This window comes from Macrobrachium rosenbergii, chromosome 25 (assembly GCF_040412425.1).
Source record: "Macrobrachium rosenbergii isolate ZJJX-2024 chromosome 25, ASM4041242v1, whole genome shotgun sequence".
NCBI classification, from domain to species: Eukaryota; Metazoa; Arthropoda; class Malacostraca; order Decapoda; family Palaemonidae; genus Macrobrachium; species Macrobrachium rosenbergii.
In genome coordinates, this window is record NC_089765.1 from 28,308,548 (window position 1) to 28,335,123 (window position 26,576).

The window sequence follows — 26,576 nt, forward strand, 5'->3', positions numbered from 1 at the left end:
ACAGTTCCAAATTCTTTTAAAACTGACGTACTGCACATCCAAACTGGAAACAATCACTGTAATTTGTGTGAATATGCAAAGAATATGAAGAAATTGGATACTAGTATGTTAGTCATGATGTGCATTGTTTGCATTGTGAACCATTCATATCACTAAAAGGGGTTATCATAAGACTGTTGTAAGCAGTAATTTATATAGAAGTATTGTCAGGCTGCCTAAGTATGATGATCATTATAAACCAAATAGTAGAAAACTAATTGACTGACTGTAAGTTAGGTTCTGGTTAGGCAGGGATTGGTTCAGTGAATTACTGTCTACATAGTTAACCTGTGCTGCCTGTAAAATTTTTGTAAATAAAACTATTAAGAAATAAATATAAGTCAAGTAGTGGTTGTATGATTTGTTCCCCAAGACTACAGAAATGAACCACGGCTCTTGCTCCATGTCTTCAGTAACTTGACACTGTTCCTTCAAGTCAACTTTGACAGTAGATAAGTATCCAAATAATTAGGTCATAAAAATTTCCATAACTGAATACACTAAAAATGCTGATGACTCTGACACTACTTCCTCATGGTCTGGCTTCCAAAACTTAATATATTTTGATACTTTGTTTGAAAATTAACCAATCTTTATAGATATGTTTCATCTGGATTTTATTCAGAATTTTCTGCAATCATGATTGGGTCATATGGGTTAGTCATCAAATACCCATGGGTTAGACAAGGTTGAACAATTTGAAGACAAGATATTTCAATGCAGTATTATTTCTGGAATGAACACCACCACAAACCAACAGTTGGTTTAATGTTTCAATCTGTTACTGTCCGCTTCCATTATTCCACAACACAACCTGTTTAATAATCATGATCTACACAAATATAAGAGTGCTCCAGTAACCACTCTCCCCTCAAAATGTGGACATTACAAAAATATAAATACCACTGAACAAAATATTTCAAAAGCACAAGCTTGTTAGTTATTGTTAACAATAAACAATAAAAGGCAAAATATTAGAAAATACTAGCCTTTTTTAACAGCACAAACAACTTTACCTGTACAACCAATGGCGGGTTATGCTCTTGCTCTGGATTGACTAAAAGGACATAAATTGGTCCGCTTTCTGACTTCAGGTGAATCTGGTATTTTTTATCACCGTTCATCTGCCAAAAAGTTGAGAAAACATAATTTCAATCATCACATTTTTCCCCTTTTTATTTTTTAATAGTACAGTATTTATTTACATACATACATAAAAGCATAAGTTACAGAGACCTAAATATTATACAGAGGAAAATAAGTGTATATACAGCAAGGTAAAAATAACCACCAAAGCAAATTGAACAACAAAATTCTAATTTTTTAAAAACAATATTTTTCACACAACAATTTCTTACATTAGCCAGATTCCTGTTCTTTAATTATCCTCCAACACTTCTATCTACAGTTTAAGATATACAAGAAGAAATTCAATAGCCTTGGGCATGCACATGTGGGCCCCTAGTTCCCAGCAGTTAACCCTTTGAGATGCTGATGATGAAAACAGTCTTCAACGAAAGATTTTCTTTAATAAATTTGCCATAAACTGTGCATGAGTATCAGAGCAAGAGAAACTGAATATGGTGTGTATGGATATTTGCTACTGTCATGGACACCAGTATGTTCTGCTTTATGGTAAATTACTTAAAAGGTTGACATGCATGGACCCTTTTCCCCATGATTATCGATGGCACTATCCTGAGCGATGAGCTTTTCCAAGAGGATCTCCTGCCACGCTCAGGAAGGTGCCATCCATAATCATGCCATAAACACTCACAATATCAGAATAACCCAAAAGGACATAATTCCTAATATCAGAATTATGGATAAGGTGGCAGACCACCATTGCCTCCACCTCCTGGAGGCCCTACTGATCAGAAAGGAGAGATCTAGCCTCAACACCACGCAAGAGACTTCCCTCCTCCCGACAGTGGCGTGTAGGGCGCTGCCTGCTAGCACCCCTGAGCCAAACGAACGGACCAATCAGGTGGTGCCACATCTACTGGCAGTGACCTTCCCAATACTCCCCTCCCACTCTCCAACGTCCGCACACGAGCATTGACCTTTGGGAAACGGTTTCCCTCAGGGACTTAATCCCCTGACCCAGCCAATGAAAATTCGACTCTTGCAACACAGAGTACCCAGGACACTATAAATACCGACTAACGACCCCATTCCAACCAGAACCTGTCCACCCTTCCTTGAGAATGAACCGATGACATGGCTGGAAACATTAGAATTCCGCTATGCCCCTAGAACATCGATGAAGATGATTCTACACCCGAGAATACGACAAATCCTGATTTCCAGATTCTACAATTGGCAAACCCTGCGGCGATCAGAAGCCATTTTTTAACTAATTTAACCAATTCCTTATTCAGACAATGAACATCGGCCATTTATTAGCAAGTATCAGCCATGATGAAAAGAAAATAATAAGAAGAATTGAGAAGACCATATATAAAATCAATTCCACTGATGCTGCCATTCTCTTTAACAAAATAATAATAAAAAAAATTTTAAACACGCTTTTATTAAAATGCGCTAAAAAGTAAAAAATAGTTTGAGACAACAAGATTTTCTTACAACTAACCATGTCTACAAAAATAAAAGCATTGGCACCAAACACAGAAGGAAATACTACAAGAAAAGAAATATATAATATTTTTCTTATTTCTTGTAGTATTTCTTTCCATGTTTGGCACCCACACTTTTATTTTTGTACACATGATTAACTGAAAGAAAATCCAAAAAATTATTTTTTAGTCTTCTCTGCATTTTAATAAAGGCGTTTAAAATTTTTTTTTATTTTATACTTTTTAGTTTTGACAAAAACTGTAACCGATTTATGATCGTAGCTAATGAAATCGAGCCAAAGAAGGTTTGAAAAATCTGTAGTGTTATTAACTTACTCTACCAAGTCACAAAAGATTTGAAAAATCCGAAGTTTCATACAAATCCTGAGATACTGGGAGAGGTCACTGCTGATCTACTGATCATGTATGGTTGTATTGTCAACAGGACTGGCTTACCATGCAAAATTTCAAGTCCATCAGACAAAGGGAACGAGTTGAAAATTGAGTTACACGATTTGATCCGGACAAACAGACAAAAAAGCAAGCTAAATAAAAGCGTATAGAAAAACACAGGTGGGCTACAACTTCTAATGCATTCTTCTCCAGCACTGCCCCCACCTCTGCTGACAGAGCCTGAGTTTGAGCCAAGCTAGAGGGTAGGCCAGAAACTGAATTGGTGTCTATGAGACGAAAGGTTACTAGTCCTTAAAAAGTGATCTGTACCCATCCTGAAGGACAAAGCCTATCAGTGTTTGTAGCAGCTAGATAGGGGTGCAGTCTATATTAACGTTACCTTCCCTTCTTCCCCTTGCCTCCACCTCAGAACACAGCTGAAGGGGAGGTGTCAAAAATGCTCTTTTGCTAAGGAGAAACCTAAGTTTCTTGCTACGGTTTTGAGAAGGTCTGAGCCTAAACAATGCCAGATAGACGGCAAGGTCACCTACAAAGGCTTAGCTTCAGTACCCTTCAATGCCCCGGAGGCTTGAAGGAGACTGCACAATGGATCTATGTGTTTCAGTTATCGAAATGCTTCTTCTTTACTCTTAGGAAAACATAAAAGGAACCCAAGACAGCCATTTGCCTTAGCCAGACTACTCTCAGCTGCACCTTGTCTGGAGAAGAATGTAGTCAAAAGGACAAGTTTTCACATGACTAAGTCTGCCTTTACGTGATATATAGGAGAACTTTGTTCTCTCACCTGTGGAGGAAAGTTAAATGATAACAAAATCAGCAAGCATGTTCACCTGAAGGTTGAACAATTACACTGCCTGGAAGGAGGCCATGGCTCCTGATTCCATAACAAAGAAATATCTTTCCTTGGGATTTCTCCAGAGGATTTCATCTGTAAGTTTGCAAACTGATCAAGCAACTTCAAAGGCAGCAATCAATGTATCTTCAGGCATGTCAACAATAGGAGTAGCTTGCTTGATCTACCACATAGCTGAGAACCTTCTGATCTGCAGATCAGACTGTGAACCTGATCCATATTACCACAACCACGCAGTGACTACAACACCAGAATAACTCCCTCTCTCTGGAATGCACCCTAGAGTAAGCTCTACAATAAGATGGGTTCAACAAAGGAGCAGTGGTTGCTTCCCAGAGATCATAAGCCTAACAAATGGGCCCTACAATCACTTGAAGAAGTTCTGAAGCTCATGACCTAACAGCTTCTCCAAAGCATGTGTTAGATCCTCTCTCATAAGAAAGGCTGACATCTGAAACCATGCTCACTTTTGTATCACTGGCTAAGCAGTAGTTGCTACATATGAACACTCATGTTTACTATCTGCACATACACACAAGGAGTCTTGGACAAACCAGGAACATCATGAAAGCCTACATGATCACATGCCCTCCGCTTGACATGATACCCAGCTGTATCATTGTGTGGCAATCTTTCACACAAACACTAAATTGCATGCACATGATCCAGGGATTATGTACTTGTACATCAGGAGTTCTAGATGAACTAGGCTCTGCCCAAAGGTCCTTACAATCATGAGCATACACATCATCATGTTTCAACAGCTGTTCCAGCTCAAGCTGAGTAATACTCCTTCTTAAAGGCTATGGTTTGTATTCCTGCAAGAAAAATCACCATTTCTCAAAACTATTGGTACGACATTTCAGAGATGTATAACAAAATCACTAAAAAGAAAAAAAAAAAAAGTTTGGGACTGAATGCTTACCATTTGAGGTGTTGGAACCCCTAATTGCGTACCAGAGGGTGCCTGAATTGCTAATAACGTATCTCCTTCAAAACAACTACATATGTCATAGTGTGTAACATATGCCATCTTATGGTTGCCCATATCTTCAGTTATATTCTTTATACTCTGCAGCACATACTGAAATACAAGTTTTATTACCTGACATTAGGATGAAATTTTGACTCTTGAACTATATAAAAGCACAAATGCATCTCTGATTCATATGAAATATATTCACTAAACAAAATGTCCCAAGGACAAAATTCTAACCTTCAGTAGCCATACATATCCTGGAAGTTACTTAATATGGACTCAGGTAAAAATGGGGAAATATTAATATATCTATTAAAATCAAAATAACTTAGCAAAAATGCATAAATTAAAACCATACAGTATACCTCCCCATACATTGTTTTGACTTTACAGTAGTTTTTAATAAATAAAGGAAAGCATAAAATTAAACTGATATTAGTTTATGTAACTGTATGTTGGCTGGCAAAAAATATTAAAAACCCATCAAAATTAAGTCGCGTAAAAATATAAAAATGCATATTCACATCAAAGTAAATTTTAAAATATGTAAAATAATGTAATTAAGTATACAACCATTCAAAATCTCATAAATTTTAAAAAATAGTCATAATGTACATCAGATACACATGTTACTGCCCTGTACTATACCACACAATACACAAGCAGTACTATGGTTTATTTTTCATAATATACAAGTCATTAAATGATGGAGGAAGAGAAGGAAGAACTGCTGCTGCAGTGGTTGTGCATGTCTAAAAGTTTGAGAATGACACAACAAACATCTGGTTTCCACTTTGTCAACCTCTTGCACTATCATACCTAATGCTGAGGCATCCAGTAAAGAATGCATGGGGTGATGAGCAAAAAAGTCAGCTTATGAGTCAAAAAGACAGAGGGAGCCAAACAAGAACACAATTGTTCCCTACACCTGACAACCACATCAGAAAAGGAGTGTACTGACTCCCTGAGGGAGTCTGAAACTGCTCTATCTTAGCAGCCCACAAAATACAACAAAATGTTCCTCAAGTATTGTTTCTCTTGAGGAAGAGTGGAAACAGTCTCTTGCTATTTCGTCTATGGCTGCTATAACCATTTCCGATAAAGACATTACCTCCGTAATGCAGAAAGCTGAGCAAGCAAAACAACTATAATTCCAAAGTAGTTAATACAATGTTACCTGAGGAAATCACTCTTTTTATGTGGGTCTCTAATGGAAGATGGCGTTAAATCTGGCAATTGCCTTGTTTTGCAGGACGTCATTCTCTTTTGTTCTCATAAATTAGGGAAGAAAAGAGGAAGAACTTTTAGATGAAACTTTCTGATGGAACAACTCAGCCAGTTTCAGAGACAGCAGGGGATCCGCCTTAGGTTCCATACCCAGACTGCCTGAGAGACCAGGAACACAAGCATCTGGCGCCAAGTGAAAGCCTAGTAGTAGGGAACATTTGCCGTCAGACAAGCGCCTGCTGTCAAACAAGCGTCCGATGTCAGGTGAACACCTATTGTCAGGAGAATACCTGAGAGAATACCGAATACTCTTGCAAAGGAAGACTACAGGAAGATCCCACATAGGGATTGCTAGGAGTATGAGGCCTCCAGCAAGGCCTAGGGGATACAGAACCAAATATTGAGCAGGTGTGTTCATCATTACCTAGCATATCTACCTCCTGCCTAGGCGATCTTCACTTGATCGTTGCACTTATCTTTCAGTGACCAAGCACCAACCTGTACAGGACACATGCCAGGTTGGCCAGAGGATGAAGACAACAGGAACAAACCACTTCCACTCCCAGACATACCCCACTTCCTTGTAATTCCAACTTTAGAAGGATCATCATGGGTGTGGCTCAGGTATGGCTAACTGAATCAATATCTGACTGCATTAAATCTAACAACTACCGAGCTGATTTAGTGGGTGTAGAAGGATCTAAATCTACTAGAGAAGAATATATAGACCTATCTCTACCTTCTTGACCAGATGCAATTTAAAGAAGACCTAGATTCAAGACTAGCTGTTCTCTTTACAGTATTTGCTTTCTTAGTCTGTCCTTCTATGTTCTTATCTGGCAATTTACCATCTTCTCTATCTCTTCGAAAGACCATTCCTTGCAATGATCACAATGGATTCAGACAACCATTATGATCACTACATATTTCATGAGTATTGTACCTGACTGAAGCAAATCTAGTCTTACAACCACTTGCCTTACAAAATCTCTCAGATTTTCATAGGAGACTGAGAAGAATAATCCATAGTCAAAAACAAACCAAACTCCAGACAATCCAATTCATTAACCAAGAAAAACAAACCCTTAATTCAGAGCACTTGTCTACACAACTGGCTGATTTCACTAACAAGACAAGAATGGTAGCCAAACCCATCACTGTCTTACCCCCATCCTCCAAACTTGTCGACCCAGCGCCAAATAGTCATAGATAAAGCAAATGATAAGAGGGTAAGTTTCACCTCAAAAATTTCTTAGCCTTCCCACACAAAGCAGCATTCTGGGCCTTCTTCCTATGCTTCCCTTAATCTGAAGAGGGGGAAGACAAGGCAAGTGTCTATTTGACCTTAAACCATGGGTCTCCATCCTCTCCTCCATCCAACGAGGATAAAGTCAAAGCAGACATTACAAAAGGGACAAGAGCACGAGCAGCAGGAACATCCATGTACCAAGAAAGGTCATGCCTTCAGTAGCTCCTTCATCTCCTCAAGATGTCTGAGTAGTGCTAGTACAGGTAGGTGAGGCAGGGACTGAAGCAGGAACGGTGGGATGGCAGGCAAACCAGCAAACTTGCTAGTACAGGAAAGTGAGGCAGGGACTGATGGAAGAACGGTGGGATAGCAGGCAAACCAGCAAACCAATAAGCAAGGAGAGAACTGGTGGACACCATCCCAGTTTCAGCAGTGGGGTTTAAGGCAGACACATAACAGGAAGAACATGATATCCACAGTATATTGCTCAGATGACACCAATGGAACCTTTTTCCTCCCTGACCAGTACTTTTTCTACTAAGCAGATGACCAAGAAACACATGACTGTTTGAAAGATGGTGTGCATTCCTGACCTCTAAGAGTAAACTACAGAAAGAGAGGACATCTTTGCTGATCATTCAAGAAAAATTTTCTGACACCATCAGTCCATTCAAAATACTAATAATAAAGCGAAATAAGCCAAAATTGTTGACCATTTAAAGAAGATATTACTCAAGGAATCAGCTTCAAAAGCAGCAGCAACAATGATAAGAAAGCACTCCAGTATGTCTGCTCAGCAGGCCAGCTGAAAAAGTGAGATTGTTTACCAAGAGAATGGGTGTGTTTCCCAGCCCCTTAATTGCCTTCTTTTAGTCAATTAACCTTTTCATCTAGCTTCAACAACCAGACCAGTTTTGATTTGGGTATCCATATAAAACACGAAGGTTTGTATTATCACTGAACAGCTGATGAATAATTTCAAGATACTATACCTTACCTGCTTATGTTGATCCAGCATTTTTTCATGCTGGTCTAAATCTGAGATTTCCCCTTTCAACATAGTCACACGATCTGTGAATTCTTGGGTATTTGATCCAGGCCCCCCACCTTTCCAAACAATAGAATTTTTACTTTTCTTTTCTATCAGACCAATGCCTTCTAAAACATTTGTGATGTCATATATTCTTCTTTTCTGGCGTACTGCCAGCTGATCAGCAGCCTGCAATGAATTAATGACAATCATTAAAACATGATTATAACAAACACTGAAAAATCCAAACACAAAAAGTAAAAATTGTTCAGGCATAATGTATTAAGATACAAATTCTCTTGACTAGCAAATCTTCTAGAAGTCTTACATAAATGCCCTGTCAAATGAAAATTAAAAATTAATAAAAAATCTAGGGGGAATAAAGCTCAACATGTAATGAAACTGAATTATAAAGATATTTTTTCATTGTTGTTGCACACTGTCATTGTTGTCTGATTTCTTTGTTAATGATTAGTTCTGCTGCATTCTGTTTATGTTACTGAAATGTTAATTTTTTTAAAAGAAATGTGCAAAATCTACAAACATATAATACTCAAAAGTTTACACAAAATCAAGAAAAACTTGAAATGCTCAAAATACAAAATACTTTTTGAGCCACTATAAATAATGTACAAGTTGCAGTAAATTGCAATATAATCAAATATATTTTCATTTGTGAAGATGATATTTATATCAGGAGAAACAAGTACCCATACCAACAACAATAAAAGATGAAAGCAGAAATACACATATACTTAGAATTAACTTTCCGTATGGGAATAATACTAAAGTGTGCTTTGTCATACACATTACTGTACAGTAATGATGTTACTAAATGTTCTGTACAGTGTTCTTTCAGCCCTCAGGTACATATTACTTTCTTTAAAACTTCCTTCATTCTCAGTGGTCCCTTTCAAACCATCTGTCAAACTCCTTTAACTTGAATCAGTTTTCATCTTTTGTGAAGACAATGATTCTGTGCACTCTATGAAATTCCAGAAATAATTGATAACAGTTATTGCAATGCCAATTAAATAAATAAACAATCAATAATATGATGGCCTCAAATGGAACTCACTGGTTCCTAACTGTATTTAATATAAGTGTGTAAGTCAATCCATACAGATACTCACATGCATCACCAAGATAACTATGAATAAATCACCAAATTTTGAAGTAGGCAATTTGAACTTTTTCTGGATATACAAACCAGAGCTGTTGACATAGGAAAAATCCTCTGCTTGAGTTGGAAATTATCAATGAAACTTGGTAACAAAGTGGTTCTGGAGGTAGGCAGTCAAGTGGGGGGAGAGAGAATCCCTTGAGAAGCTCTAGTTGGAGTAACAGGACTAAGACAAGAGGTGGTCCTAACAAAGTTACTAGAAGAGGAAGGAGACAAATCATGCACTCCCTTAGCACTAGCCTTAGGAGACTTTCTAATTTTACCATAAGTTCATTTGACCAACATCCACATACTTGACAATGGCCATTCACATTACATTCTTTTCCTTGACATCTCACACATATGTCATGAGGATCAGTGGAACTGGAATAAAGCCTTATACAGCAACCTCTTACCTTACAGGTCCTTATTCTATCATTACCATCCATATCCAAGAGAAAATTCAAGTCAATTTACAAACAAAGTCGTTAACAGAAAACAATCTTCTACCGAAACCAGAGAAAATAAGTAGACTGACTGGCTACAGGTGTTTGATCATTCCCCTGGTGGGGGGTGGGGGAAGTAGATGGATAGAAACAGATATTCACAGAAAACTGAATGTTCTCATTTTTGGTTTCAACCTATCAAACTACTGCTGGTGCGGAAGTAAAAGCTATGTAATGGAGAGGTAAGGTTCATTTTAAAAAATTAATGTAAAACTATAGATGCTCAAACCACCCAGAAGGGATGGGTCAATAGACAGTTCAAACTAAATGACCCTTTTTATTTTTTGCTTTTCATCCTCCCACTTGATGCAGGAAATATAGCTATCATAATAGAGAGGTAAGATTCATTTAAAAAATTCTCTGTATCCAATAGCATCCTCAAAAATTAACAGAAAAGTGTGTATATGCTTCTTGCTTTGAGAAGCCAAAAAATTCTCTGTATCCAATAGCAAACCTAGGTATGAAAGTCTCTGTGAAGGCATCAAGCTCAACCTAGGGGTACTCCATAACATTCCAGAAGACTCACTAACTTTTAAAGAGTATCCCTTGCCATCAGGATCCCCTCCAAACTGAATGCTAGAATCAGCCAGTCATCTAGGACTCAAGGTAAAGGAGCATCTTAATGCTTAACAGATGAGGCCACTCCCCCACCTGTTAGAGGAATCTCATGAAAACTTGGGGGCTAGGCTCAGGCTGAAACAAATCGTCTGAAATTGATAATCCTGCCTTGAAAAGACCCACAAGTACTTCCTTGAACAGGGGTGAACACGGATATGTAATATGCCTCTTTAATGTCCAAAGACACCATCCAATTGCCTCTCTAGATAATCAATAAAACTGCACTAGTTGATTCCATTGTCAAGGGAGTCAGATAAATGAACTGACTTAACCTGGAGATGTCTAAAACTGGTCTCCAACCTCCCACTGCTCTCAGCACCAGAAAAAGACTATTGTAGAAGCCTTGGAACAACACAAAAACTGCTTCCACTGCGCCCTAGACTAAAAAGAGAGTCCATTTCTCCCCCACAGGATCTGAGCCTTCTACTCATTGTGGAGATAAGAGAGAGAGAGAGAGACTGTGAGTGAAAAGAAATGCTACATCTTTCCCTTAGAATTGCCTTCACCCAGGGATCTGCCTCCAGATTCTGCAAAAACCTGATATAAGAGGCTTAACCTCCCTATTACTAGGACCTGAGGGTAAGTTGTGTCACTTTTAATTTCAAATTTCAAGAGGCACTGCAATTTTCCAACTTGCTTGTTGTCTCTACTAGGAGCTCAAAAGGGCTGATCTGAAGGCAAAGCAGACGTACCTGTTTGTTAGGTTTTGAATTTTAAACCCTGTGAGGTTTCTCAACTTGGCTCCTGCTGTGGATGCTGGTGCCTCAAAGTCTGCGAATGTCACAAAAGCAATCCACTTTCTACCTTTCCTACTTCCTGAACAACAATACCAAGCACGGAAGCATCCAATGATGAAGGCAAGGAGGGCTGCACACCTTGCCCTTCTGGGCTGTGGAAATGGAGGAAGCCAAAATTAACATAACTGCTACCTGCATTTAAATCTGGCATTGGTGAAAGCATGTACAGGTTCACCTAGTGTCTGAAACTGCTTTATCTAAACAACCTCAGAAATCATCTAAGTCATTCCCCAAAAGCCGTTGCTTTCAAGGGAGGGCAGAAGCAATCTCCCTCACTATATCATCTATGGCTGCAATGGCCATCTCCAAGTATGCTTGTACCTTTTCCCTTTTTCTTCCAAGACCCACATGAACAAAGCCAAGACAGGAGTACCAACATGGTCACAAGTTACAGTGGTAGCAGGAACACTGGAAAATATCAAACACAAACCTCTGGCTGTGATGGACATCCTTTACTATCTAGAAGAACCAGGTAGCAGATCCCTACTTGGAATGCTATCATACAGAAATGGGGCAGTGATGTACACAGCAGATTCATGCATGAACAGGACAGGATGTGCCAAGGTCAACACAATCTGAATCTGACATAAGTGGTGGGCATTTATTAGAGATACTTGTCCATACATAGTACAGTATATTCTCTACATCTATGCAAGCCCTCAGACTCCAATTCCCATTGCCTGTGTATTCATGAGTAACAAATCTCTGATAAACAAACATGTCACTCAACAAGCAAACATGTACCAAGATAACCTGAGCTGATGCCCACCTGCTGGCAGCAGATCAGAAACCAACCAGTTCTCAACACAAGGGCCAGTAATGTGATGGAACACCATGACAACATGAAACACCCTAAGAGACAATGGTAAGTCAATTCTTCATGCTGGCATTGATTTAAAGGTGAGGGATCATTACATCCCAATCAAAATCTCAACATATTGAGAAGGATCTTCCCTATAAGAGAGGATAAAGACAAACCAGCCCAGCCTGGGCTGCTCTAGTGATCATGGAATGTTATATATTGCAAATAATCTCAACCATTATCCACACAGGGGCACAGTATGCACAAACACACATCATATACATGAAAAAGTAATTCATGTATATGCAGACAGCCAGCTGGCACTTTCTTAAGTAACCCCATGGGATAACCCTTAAGAGCATACTCCCAATATGTCTCATCCCCCTTTAAAGTATATGCAGAAAATTAGTTATCGTCCCACAGATCTGGGTCCCGGCCATTGCCACACGTAAGATAATATCGTCTGAAGCCTTTTAACCGGTTTAAAGGGATAAAGGCCACACCCAAGTAGAGAATTAAAGGTCTGGTTAGCATTTCATTTTGCATTCATTCTTCAGGTATTTCTATTTCTTTTCATTGCCTTTCTTAACAGTCCATCCCTTAACAATATGTTTTCCTGATAGAGATGGCAACGCAGGATTGAATACTGCCCAGTTGTCCCGAGAGAGAATTCTTATATTTCCCAATCGGCCCAGTATTTGTTATTTTCAATCCATTGCAACACTTCCTCGGACTTTTGAAAATTGTGTATTATATATATTACAACATGCAAAACAGTTTAGTAACAGAACCCAACATCAAAACATCTTGAAGCTAAAAGTATAGACACAAATGTCATAACACTGCTTCCTATTACGTAAATCTATTATTTAAAATCATATCAAGATGATGATGATGATGGCACTCTTTGTTTTGAAGTTATCTGATGATGAGGAGAGGGAGGAGGAAGAGAATGAGCATTTTCAAGATGTAATTGCACCTTATAACACACTGACCCTCTTTGTGGCAAAGATCACTAGACAGGAATTCATATACTATAAAAATTTGTTGGTGAAGGGGATTCTATTCATAAAGGAGTATGAATGAGGGCACTGGTCCTTATGGCACTCCACATCCAGTGCTCACCACGTGACTTTCGATGGCCTTGAAAAAGATCAAGTTTCCCAACAACAAACAAAGAATAGGAGTGAGGTGTTCAAGATTGGAACATGAAGAAGAAGTTCATTGAGGAGAAAAATAACAGGAGAAAGCCTGAAAGGCCTAGATGAAAGAGAAGACCAGGAAACGAATGTCTGCAGATACCATCAAAAGGAGGATATGAAGGAGGGGCTCATTAGCCTCCTAAAAACCTGGCATTAATTATCCCCAAAAATAATATATGATAAACTATTTTCTTTAAGTGATAAATGTTTTTTTAGAGGAATAATAATCTCTTATAAAAGAGAGGGGAACAAGTGCCATGTAGGCAAAAACTTTATATGCAAAAAGCAAAATAAATGGTTAGAAAACTTTAACTGCATTTTTCTCAAAACTTAGAATGCTAAAAAGTTTGAACAAAGATAGTGAGAGAACACTGCAAATTTATTTTTCTTTTTTTCTAAAAATTTTTTTACCAAGATCTAATATATAATTTTATGGTATTTTTTATTACTTTTTAAATATTTTTTAAAATAGCCCAAGTTTTTGAGTTTGCCAACTAAACTTTCTGATTACAAATTGAATGATAAATAATGAAGGAGATGTACCTGTTATGTTTAAAAGAAAAATATTCGTTAAAAAAAGTTTTCTTGGTATGGTAAAACTAACACCTGTAGTTCACACAGTCCAACAACAGTCCAAAGAACATGACCCAGAGGGCAGACAAAAACAGGACAGGCAGAGACAGAACATTATAAATAGATACCACTATTAAAAAAGAAAAATAAACAAATTATTGTTTTAAAATGCAAGTGTTAATTGTTGTTCAGTATGTCCAGTCCAACAGTGTGAGGAATAAGAGACCTCTGGAACTGACTTCAAACAACAATTTACAGTTCTTTTTGGTTGCTCTCAGCAGATAAAGGATGGGATCAAAATGTGAAAGATCTCAATAAATACAGCAGAAATGATAAACAAGAGACCATCCTACTAAGTCAAAACTGATTGGGCAAAACCTACCACCACCAACTCTAAAATGGGATAAATCTTTGACGAAGCAGACATCCATACAGAAGATCATATTCTAGTAAAAGAAGCTCTAGGTTGTATTTTTGACTGTTATAAATATGGAACAAAAACAATACCTAATTTTTGTGGCATCTGCTGAAACTAAATTTCTCAAATATGATTCAAAAATTACACCTAGAATAGATCTTTTCCTGAGATATGAAGATATGTACAGTGAAGATTCAGTACAAAAGAACTAACAGTTTTAACGTCAAGACATGTTTTCTGGTAGGCATCCAAACATTATAATTCCTAGTCATATTGTTTTTGTGTTTTGTTGTTGTTCAGTATGTCAGACATGCGCTACTAAAACAACAATTACAGTTCTTTTTGTATTGGTGCAAATAGTGCCAATAGTAACAGGTAATCCATTGATTGGGATTACTGTAAAAACATAAAAAAAATTGACTTTGTAATAAAATGATTAAAATTGTGAAGGGATCTTGCCATAATGACCCAGACAAACCCGAAATATTAATAAAAACATAAACAAAAGACTGTAATGACCACCTGAGAAAATCCCTAATGACCACAGAAATCCCTTAAGGGGGGGGGGTCACTATCTAGGGAAGATCCCAGTGAAGGTATGATTCCTTGAGCAGTGGTGTATCCTAACCTCATAACCAACAAGCGAGGAGACCCAAGGGTAAGCAGGATTTTAGGGTTCCTCTGGGTGATTAGGTTAATCTGGCTGATACTCCAGCTGTCCAGTCAGGTTTAGGCTATTAGTTTTTCTTATGTCCATCCTAGAGGCCCTAGGCTAGTTTCTCATATGGGTCACCCAAAAACTGTTTTAGCCTAGGTGATACGACAAGTTGTTGGTTCGTGTATTTGTGATGTTAAAGTAAGCTATTGTAGCCTAGGCCTAAATACAGGTGACCTAGGCCTACTGCCAAAAACGATCAGGCTATGTCAACGTTAACTGTTAAAAGTGAAAAAATCGGCTAGGACACCAAAATCCAGCCAAACAACCGACGGCAGGCCAAAAGATGCCCATCCAAAAATTAAGTGATGACGACTCTTGCTGTGCTAGTTACGGGTGAGTTTAGGCCACCATTAAAGTACATTACCCCAGGCTAATCTAGAACTACGATAGAATGCCACGAAATTTATCAAATGAAAACTGGCAAAGTAAAATGAAATTATAACTTTTAGGAACAAAGATGCTTCAAAATATATACAGTATAATGACTTGTCTCCTATGAACCTAATAGATCTGCACCCTTGGGGTTTCGGGCCGTGCTCTTCCAACGTTACCAACCTACATATAAACACCAATACTACATATAATGTCATGATACTCACAGATTTGATGTCCAAGATGCCATCCTCCGCTTCCTGAAGAAGTGAAACAAATTTAGAAGTCAATAATCCTAAGGATTTTTCTTGTCTACTTGGCGTGATGTCTGCCATGTTTATGTTTGTTTTGGTTCCAGTAATAAGACAACTGTTGGACTTCAGTTTGCAAATAAGATTAACTTTATTATGTATATAATATAAAACATTTATTTTTATAATATATAATTATTATGACACTTTAATTTGAATTTTTATGATTATCGGTAGGAATTCCAGGTGAATAAATCGTCTTCTCAACACTTTATTTTATCTTCTAAACTATCCATTTCTCATGCCGGGTTCTTTCAAAATTCAAATTGTGTTCTCAAGAACCACGTGCCACTACACAAAAGCAATTGAGTGGAAATAGAATTGAACGACATGTTTGCAGTTCTTCGCAATCTGAATGAGCATGTGCTTTACTGACATTACCTTATCTTTATGAATATATTTTTCGTTATCATTTGAGATATGTAATAACGAGATACGGCTTGTTCAGCATTTCATCATCTGTTGCCATTTCTTATTGATATCTTCTTCAAAGAGCGACAAGCCTTTTATTGGCCTATCACAGTCAGTTTCGATGAAAAGTCATTCGCACGACCCTAATGGCGGCAATAACAAGAACGGAATGCATAGGAATGGCACCGAACTATCGACGGTGCATAAAGAATACTCTTTTTTGAAAACTTGAAACGTGTTCAAGTTTTCTCATTGCAAATATGTGTATGGGCGTTTTGGACCCTCCCAGAAAGATTATAGTACACCTGAAATCTTATATTAAACTTAAAATTAAAATAATATGTCAGATTTCACTGGCAATAGCTTCGCTTATTTGGGCGAAGTAACGGCACGGTCGGCACCTTAGCCAGTCACGGCGTTTACTTCCCCAGCCGTAACTAATTCGGAAAACTAATGCACATGAGCAAGATTGTCTGAGCACTGCTTTATACCACTATGGCCCTGGATATCATTGCATTGACAACAGGATTATACAAGTGCAAGCTAGCACAAAAAATATATTATTATCACTATTATTATTATTATTATTATTATTATTATTATTATTATTATTATTATTATTATTATTATCATCTCGTATAAAACTCCATAAATTAGGTGTCCAGGCTTTATCCATAATCATCACCTTTTGTCACAAAATAATAACTTGAAAGATACAAAATTAAGTCAGTGGTGTTTATCAAAAGAACGTCAATCAAGTAAGTTGCAAAGAGATAATTATAGATATTGTAGCTGGTTATGCAAAAAAAAATATCCATTTTACAAAATAAATTCAATTTTTTTTCCAGATATAACACTATCACACATACACTGTATATATATATATATATATATATATATATATATATATATATATATATATATATATATATATATATATATATATATATATATATGGAGGTACACGATAGCCAGAAGACGTTGTAACATTGCAGATATTTCATTTCTTGAATCATATCAGAGGCACAGCTGAGCTTTCGGGAATTACATGACTTTCCTCATCATCAGGGTCACTTATCTATAGAATAACATAAAAAATAAAGAGAAACAGTAAGAAAACTATATTGATTGACCAGATCTAAAAGTATTAAAACAGCTACAGCTGACAAACTTTAAATTACGTAATAATATAAAGTAAAAAAGGACACAAAAACTGAACTGCAAATCAGAACTGACAAAAGAGCAATGACTCAGTAAGAAGAGATTACGTGCTAAGCAGAAATCGACAAGTAAAATCACTGAGCAGATAGATACTGAGAAAAAAAAGCATGAATATATTCTAAATAGTAATAATGATAATGTAACACAAAATACTGGAGAACCTACTGTTCATGTCTTAGTTAAATGACATCTGGGCTAGTTAGAAGACTGCGAACGGAAGAGGTTGAAGGGGTGTGGGTTAAAAAACAAACTATGCAATGAACAATGGAATTGAGGTGGTTTGGCTACTGAGTATTGGTGATTGTTGTTTAATACGGAGGGACTCTAAAAAGGGAAGCAAATGGTTGTTTTTTGTTTGTCCGAGTATTTGAAAATCACTGTATTTTATGTGATGGTGGCAGGTTATGGCATAGAGTCTAATGGCACTATTTTCATTTTTGTTTAAAGCTAAAGCTGTACGATGGCTGACACCCCTATGAGAGTCGATGCGTACCTTAAGTAGGCGCTTGGTACATCCCACGGAAGTTCCAAAATTACATTTAGGGCAATTAAACTTGTCAATTATGCAGGTACGCATCAACCCTGGGAGGTTATAATTAGTTTTGATGTTCAGTCCCTATTTACTAACGTCCCTGCTTTCGAAACCATTGATATTATCCTCGGAAAATTATTCCCTTTATTCCGAATACCATTTACCACGGTTTTACCAGAAATAATATACATATATGATACTACATATATACATATAATATACATACTGTAATCATGAAGCTACAAATGTCGCTTAATATCAAATTCACGCTACATAGACCGTCGACTGGGGTCGCTGGATAAGTATCCGTATCGAGGGATCGAGACCCGGCAGTACTAATCCATTTATCACTTATAAATTCCCCTTCGATGATAATTCCCCATCGGGGATATTCCCGAGGTAGCGTGAATTTGATATTAATCCACATTTGTAGCTTCATGATTGTAAATAAATCACGGTGTGATAAAAAATTATATATATATATATATATATATATATATATATATATATATATATATATATATATATATATATATATATATATATATATGGGTGTGTGTATAATGTATGTACAAGCGTGTGGTACTGCGTTTATGCAGGGTGGGGGGGTATCTGTGTGTAGGTATCATCCTAAACATTGTGGATATGATACACTCGACTGTCATGCACTATATTATCTATAATTCGAAACGGCAGTTTTCCATACAGTATGGAAAAATTCTTCAGCTGAATAATTTTTTTTTTTTCGTAAAACGTCTACGAAGTATATATCGAAAGAAAGGTTAGATTTTATATCTCTCAATTTCTGTTTGACTTCTATAAGATGAACAGATAACTAAATACCGCTCTCGACAGTGGAAAACGGTTTTTATTTTATAAATTGTGGTTGTGGCAACAGTGTAGGTTTTCCACCATAACCTCTTAGACAGAAGACGTTTCATGCATGTGCATGAAATTAATTATAAAACGAAATGAAATTATATAAGATGCAACCAAATTATGTGATTTTAATTCTATAGTTGTTGTGTTTTCATGAATGCAGTTATTGCTCAGAGAGTAAAGGTTATGCAACAGTTTGCGGGCAAACAATATCGCCGATGACACGGATATTCACATGCACTGCAATCATCTTTCGATCAGACATTGCGGACGTTTGACGAGGGATACCAATTCCAGTATGAGGAACAGTCTCCATGCACGTTGGTTAAAGATGTAAGCAACAGTTTTTTTAGTTTTCTGAATAAGAAAACTATTATGCGGCTTTGAATGTCCGTCCGCACTTTTTCTGTCCGCTCTTAAAAACTATGAGATTAGAGGGCTGCAAATTGGTATGTTGATCATCCACCCTCCAATCATCAAAAATATCAAATTGCAGCCCTCTAGCCTCAGTAGTTTTTATTTTGTTTAAGGTTAAAGTTAGCCCTGATCGTACGTCTGGCAATGCTATAGGACATGCCATAACCTGGCCGTGGCTGAAAGTTTCATGGGCCACGTCTTATACAGCCTTATATGCTGTACAGAAAACTCGATTGCGTCGAAGAAACTTGGGGGTATTTTTTAGTTTTTTTTTTATAATAGGAACACGATCGTTCTTGTGGTGTCCGCTATCCACTGCTCTTAGTTAGCAAGCAGGGAATGTTTCAATATCTGTGTACAGTATACGATTGGCATCCTAACGAACACACTTTCTTGTTTTTCATTTGGAAGTTATTTCATTCGTTAAAGTCTTAAAATAATAGAAAATAAAATTAAATTACGTGCTGGCATCAAATTTCGCCGTTATCAATTTTGCAAATGAGCACGGTAGTTTTATATGAAGTGGATTAGGGGGAAATGAGATTTGAGGAGGGACTTACAGGGTAGTGCAATGTTACCTGTCCAACCTCTTTTATATCAAGATTAAGGAGCCCTTTGAAAAGATAATGGAATACTAGATGCAATGCCAGAACAGCCAGGAAATGGACTAGAAGTTAATTTGCTTGTTTTGTTACATTAGTGGTAGGGAAGGTTAAGATATCATTGAGTGAATTAAGTATAGCACTGAGCTGATTAACAGCTCTCCTAGGGCTGGCCCGAAGGATTAGACTTATTTTACGTGGCTAAGAACCAATTGGTTACCTAGCAACGGGACCTACAGCATATTGTGGAATCCCAACCACATTATAGCGAGAAATGAATTTCTATTACCAGGAATAAATTCCTCTAATTCTTCATTGGCCGGCCGGAGAATCGAACGCGGGCCTAGGAGAGTGCCAGCCGAGTACGATATCGACCCATGGAATGAATAAAGATCGTACGACTTGGGTGAATAAAGCAAGAGCGGAGAACAATAGTAGAAGCTAAATTAGTACTAGCCGAATGACATCAGGGGGGAATACAGCATATGCAAATCTAAGTGTGCTGATGCAGCCGTAAGCCCTATACTACCTAAAATACGCAGTTAAAGGGCGTAGAGAAAGATCTGGGAAGAGTCGGTGAAGGAGATCGTGAAGAGGTAAAGGCTTAATGTTCCATAGAGGGAAGACGGAGAAACTGAACAGGATGTGATGTATGCGCGTACTTACCTAAAAGGTCCTAGTGTCACCAGTTCTGTTACTGGAGAATCCTATCCCCTCGTCATCGGTTAAGTCAAAGCCAGCCTCTGAGATTCTTACCTTCCCTCGAGGCTAAGAACGTGGCGGCAATATGTATATGAATGATCAAAGTACACAGTAGAAGAATTACAACATGAGAGGAGTCCCATAGAGGTAATGCTGTCAGTGCACCTCATGCAGTGCGCTGTAGGCATTAATTAAGGTTCTTTGCAGCGTGCCTTTGTACCCTAGCTGCAACCCCTTTCGTTCCGTTTACTGTACCTCGTTTCATATTCTCTTTCTTCCATCTTACTTTCCACCCTCCCCTAACAATTGATTCATAGTGCAACTGCGAGGTTTTCCTCCTTTACACCTTTCAAAACTTTTACTGTCAATTACCGTTTCAGCGCTGAATGACCTCATAGGTCCCAGTGCTTGGCATAAATTCTCTATTCAACTCAATTTAATTCAACATGAGAGGAGTGAAAAGTGTGTCGTATTGTTGTCAGTTGTATGGGGACAGAGGAGATTACATGAAGAATGTGGCAGATTTCTTATGCAAGTGTAGGAATTGAAAGGTTAGTCCCTAAACTATGGGCTGCTCAAAGAACAATAGACCGTGCTGTCAAAAGGCAGCTCAGTAAAGGGCGACATGTGTTAGTGTTATATTAATTTTCTCAATACAGTATTTTACTTTTAGAGCTTAACTTTATTTCATATTTGTTTTATGTTAGTAGACATTCAAACCCTCCTGTTACAAGCAATTCATACAGACGCTACGGAATCAAATGCATCATAAAGATAATAAAAGCTGAGATCATGGGATACGGTTATTTATTAACAATCGTTCCAAAAGTGGACATATAATTTCACACAAAATATAATCAGTAAAATGTAGAAAATAAATATTTCCCTCCTAACTTTTCAACAACAAGCTGTTTGTCCTTTCCTTTATGAAAGGAACAATTCTTTAAGGAACTTCCAGATTCCCAGGCGTTGACGACGGACAAGGAAAACCCCCGAAGCTCTGGTGCCAGAGGCTGTGTTCTCTAATGTCCACCCCGTTCTAGAAGATGAAATACACAAACAGCGATTGGTTCATTTGACAAGTAGTGCGCGAAAGGGTGCATTCTTATACTACAGGGTGCCCCACAAACAAGCAGGAAAGTTTAGATTTACATTACGTATTTTACACACTGTTGCCTGGCCCAGAGGTAATACTCCAGACTTCATTGAGCCTAACGAATGGCCCTCAAAAAGTCCAGATCTCAACGTAATGGATTTTGCCATGTGGGGTTTACTGTTACATCAACCTCAGTTACAGAGGAGTGAGGTCACACACATACAATCATTAAAAACTCTATTGGTGGAAGCTTGGAACAATATCCTACTTGAAGCCATCCAAAGGGCAACTGGAAGTTGGCTAGGCCGTCTACATCGTTGTGCAGCTAACACCACATCTAACACTTGTGTTTTCGTCCTGTTTCAACAATATTTCTGTTAACAACAATTGTTTTCTGTTTCCAACAATTAAATAAACTGTACCAAATTTCCTGATTTTTTGTGGGGCACCCTGTAGTTACAATGATGAACAAATCGTAATCATAATGAATGTAAATGGCAGTTACACGAATCATTTCAAGTTATGAACTACTTGTCAGTAAGCAAGCAATTGGATGTTGACTGACTTCATGACTGTCTGGGTCACTGACGCTGATATCAGACGGTGGTAAAGTCTTGAGCACCTCCAAAGAAGCTGTTCAGCATCGTTATAAGTCTACCAAAACTGGTGTAACGAACAGGAAGTCATCACAAATATGAGTGATAGACATGCCCTCAAAGTACAATACACATCATTATAAAACAGAAAAGATTTTCCCAGACAATTTTGTAGGAGGCCTCAATGAAAGTGCAAATGCCTTACAGTTCTGGAAACCAATAAGGAAAACAGATATCTGTTTGACACAGGAGCATTTCAGACACTAACAACTGCTGTTTACAGTCCGTATAATCACACAAAGCACAAGACGCTTCCCAATACCAGCAATTGCCACAGAACGCCTGGAGACTTCAGTGCTGACATCAGGTCGTAAATAGCCCAAAGGAAAACAAAAGCCTGCTTGCAAACCAAGAAGAAATGCAGAAACTCCAGCTGTGCAATATTCATCTCCCAGAAATACGTTATCTAAGTTTGACAACACTAAAATGGTGATGACAGCATTATACACTCACGAATGTATAATGCCGGATGAATTGAGAGCAATGAGATCTTGTTCGGTAGAGTATTCCCTCGTGCGCTGACGGCCAGAATACTTCAAGAGGCCGACCCAGACTATGGTTAAGATGAGCCAGCAGTGGAAGAGCGACATCGCCAACGTGTAGTGTCCAGAGAAGAGAAAGAGCAGGAGCGATAGCCCCGTATAAGCTACGTATGGAAGGGCCAAGCTCAGCAGGAAACAGACGTCCCTCGGTGATCGCATCATTTTGCTCAGCAAGATCACGAAACTCTCCCGAAGGCTCGGGGCATCTGGGTCCTCGTTGTATGTGTGGCATCTGCGACATCTGAAAGAAAATGGTGTAGCGGCGTGAGATAATTCATTCAAATTTATGCCCCAGCTTTAAGTAACTTTCGATAAAGTATTCATAAGAACTTTGTTCATAGATCCCACTGCTCGATTTAGACTCGATAAACTATTAGTATAATAAATTTCTTCAGTGGTTAGCAGCAGAGCACTGAGGACATACAAACAACAAGGGGAAGACTTTCAAAGAAAACCAGAAGGGTAAAGCTTAGGAAACAGAGTCGAGTACATCTATATAACAGATCATGATTAGTCCTGTCACTGATTATTTTCATGTCCTGATGAGTAGACAGAATTTGCAGACCTGTTAGGGAGCTTGATGTTGACGTGGCTCTGATCGAAGGAGATGTGAGCCTTGGCTGGCGTTTCTTCCCCCATGGCTGGAGAGTCCTTCTCGAGTCTCAAGGACGAGGCTCTTCCTGATAAAACAGAACTTTTCCAACTCTAAGAGGCTTCTCTGAATATAGAACTCCGGTACATCAGAAACTTCTAAAATGGTTCCGGCTTACCAGCTGTCGAAAACCGGATGCACTTTTCTACCCTGTGAAATGTAAGAGGAAATTAAGATATATACAATTCCAGTGTCTTAACACAGGAACTTCATTAAGTACACTGATATACTTTCATTTTTAGAATCTACAGTCGTTCATAGTAAATGTCATATCTTCTTCACATACGATATTTTTATTTAGTAAACAATGACATCCGTATGAGATGTGCATCCCTGTGAAATGCTATAGCATTTGCAGAAGGTCACTTATAAATAAATTTCTTCTTTTGTCATTAGTTCAAGGGTATTGTTTAATATTTCGTTTTTTTGAGTGAGCATTTAATTCTGTGGAATTTCTACTGCGATACAAACGCCATCATCAATCGTTCATTAAACGACAGGTGTAACACGTCATCCTTCCCGGGACACTATTTTCCCTCTGACTCCTCCCCTCCCCTGCAACCGTCACATTATTAGTACCACAATCACCGCAGACCTTATGTAACATAGTTATGAACAATTACAACAAAACGGATGAAAAATAATCATAAAAAAATATGGAATAACTTTCTGGTGTCGATGCAATAAGCGCACTGCTATCAAATAAAAAAAAAAAATTCGTTCCTACTCCGCATAAATATACCAGACGACAAGATCATTTTCATCCACAATTTTTCCCGATAAACTTGACTGGGACGGAAACCCTGTTAGTTTGTCAGTGAATTGACGCACTATCAGCTCTCAATGACTCCTCTTAAAAAAAGAGCGGTGCTTGAAAATCGACACACAAGAGAACTATCTTCAGTCGACAATTGCCAACGACTGATAGAGCAAACTTGCACGTGAGGAATTATTATCTTCCCGAGCACCACATGCCGCACCTGTGATACCACTCCCGAGCACCTGCTTTATTCTCGTCCCACCTGACATATGTTCACATGTGGCAAAGATGTCGGCCAGAGAGCGGAATACCCTGCACAAAATACAGAGATCCTGGATCCTATAAGCAGAAAGACAGGATTATCTTGCTTGTTATCTAATCAGTGTAAGTGATGCAATGTAACTTTTAACTTCTGAGCACGTTAGAAACTTATTTTTGCAACATCATCAGACGTGCTCTGTTGGCTAGGGGATATAAAACAGAACACGTATTTCAAAATAACTACACAGGGAGGGAATACGTTCAAACGATACATGAAGGATGAACACGTGGCGGAGACTGCTTTGTTTCTCTTTAGGTTAACTGATATGGGTTCGTTGGGCTTCTATAGGGCTTTAGATATTACAGAATATTGTTATTTACGTCTTACACACACACACACACACACACATATATATACAGTATATATATAGATAGATAGATAGATAGATTGACAGATAGATAGATCGATAGATAATAAGAAGTCAAATGTATGAACCCAGAATTTAAGTGATTCAAACAATATAAAATACACACGCACACACACACACATATATATACATATATATATATATATATATATATATATATATATATATATATATATATATATATATATATATATATATATAGATAGATAGATAGATAGATAGATAGATAGATAGATAATAAGAAGTCAAATGTATGAACCCCGAATTTAAGTGATTCAAACAATGAAAATTACACACGCACATACACATATCGATAGATAGATAGATAGATAGATAAATAGATAATAAGTCAAATATATGAACCCAGAATTTAAGTGATTAAAACAATGTATCTGGAAAAGATTGGGGGTAATAAGTATATGCTGTAATAATTCAAGCATGGAAGAAAATAAAAATAAAAGATAAAGTTTATAGTAGTCTGACTCTGTGCCTGGGTGGGTTTGGGGAAGGGGGAAGGGTGACTGTGCTGGGTGATTCAACTGTCAAGGTTGGTAAGAGAGAAAGGTAAAATGTAGTAATGTGTATTTGGAGAGCCTTCAATGAATTAGAGTGAAATGTCTTGGAAATGTGTTCTGAAAGGACTTGCATGTAGAAAATGAGGTTCAGGAGAGGAACGCTTACAGATTTACTTAAGATAAAGAGAGTAGCAAGGAAAAGGGTTTACTATACTGACATAGCACTGGGTAGATAAAAGAGGCAGTTAAGGGATATTAGGCTGAGAAGAGGAGTGGTTGGAGACATCTTTGTTTATTATCTAGTTAAAAAAAAACTAAATAAAAGAGCATTTGAACTGAAGTGGAAGGATTCTCAATAGAGCTATGAAATGAGTGATTATGACAAGAAGGGGGAGAATAGGTTATAGTAAGAAATGTGAGAAAAAATAAAGATAAGATTAAAGACAGAATTGTCAAGAGTGAATTGGAAGTTTGAAAGGTTCAAGAAATGGGGATAAAGGAATGGCCAGAAAAATTTGTATTCTTAGCAAATATAAATGAGGAATGCAAGGTTACTACCCTGTCACACTCTTTAGTGAATGAAAAAAGTAAGCTATTTGACATTGTAAACTTAGCTTTGCTGCCGAACCCAGGTTTAGCGGCCAGGTTCGGCAGCTTCTCACACACCGCTGTAACAGGGTGCATGCCCATACAGCTATGTGGCCCAAGGTCCAGGACCTTGACCTGGCCGACAGATCACCCGCAGCTACTGTGTGGCCAGAAGGAATGATTAAAACAGGTCAGAGCTCGCTAATAAAGTCTGTTGTTTATCCGCATCCTTAGTATGAGTTTCCTTCCTACACAAGAGCTGTAGGTGTATGAAAGAGTTAGAGGAGGAAGCGAAGGAGAAACAGAGAGCGAGAACTGATGAAATATTCAGGGTAAATAAAACTTCGTGTGCTATATTTTACTTTGTAATTGTTACAGTCCACACAATGTCAACGTGGATACAGAGAAGTAATAAACTTGTGAAAGACACATGAAACAATATTATGATATCAACACAAATAAATCCAT

General features: G+C 37.8%; 1 protein-coding gene across 1 annotated transcript in view; it reads right to left on the bottom strand.

Annotated features, from left to right (window-relative positions):
• The window catches only part of LOC136852515 (transcription factor E2F5-like), a 31,297-nt gene extending 15,387 nt beyond the window's left edge, over window positions 1-15,910 (bottom strand). Inside the window, exons 1-4 of the mRNA XM_067127208.1 lie at window positions 15,763-15,910; window positions 8,335-8,556; window positions 4,808-4,966; window positions 1,056-1,163 (exon numbers count right to left, since the gene is read on the bottom strand). Coding sequence (XP_066983309.1) covers window positions 1,056-1,163; window positions 4,808-4,966; window positions 8,335-8,556; window positions 15,763-15,870 — 597 coding nt within the window. The 5' untranslated portion in view covers window positions 15,871-15,910. The remainder of the gene's footprint in view (window positions 1-1,055; window positions 1,164-4,807; window positions 4,967-8,334; window positions 8,557-15,762) is intronic.
• Between the last annotated feature and the right edge of the window lie 10,666 nt (window positions 15,911-26,576).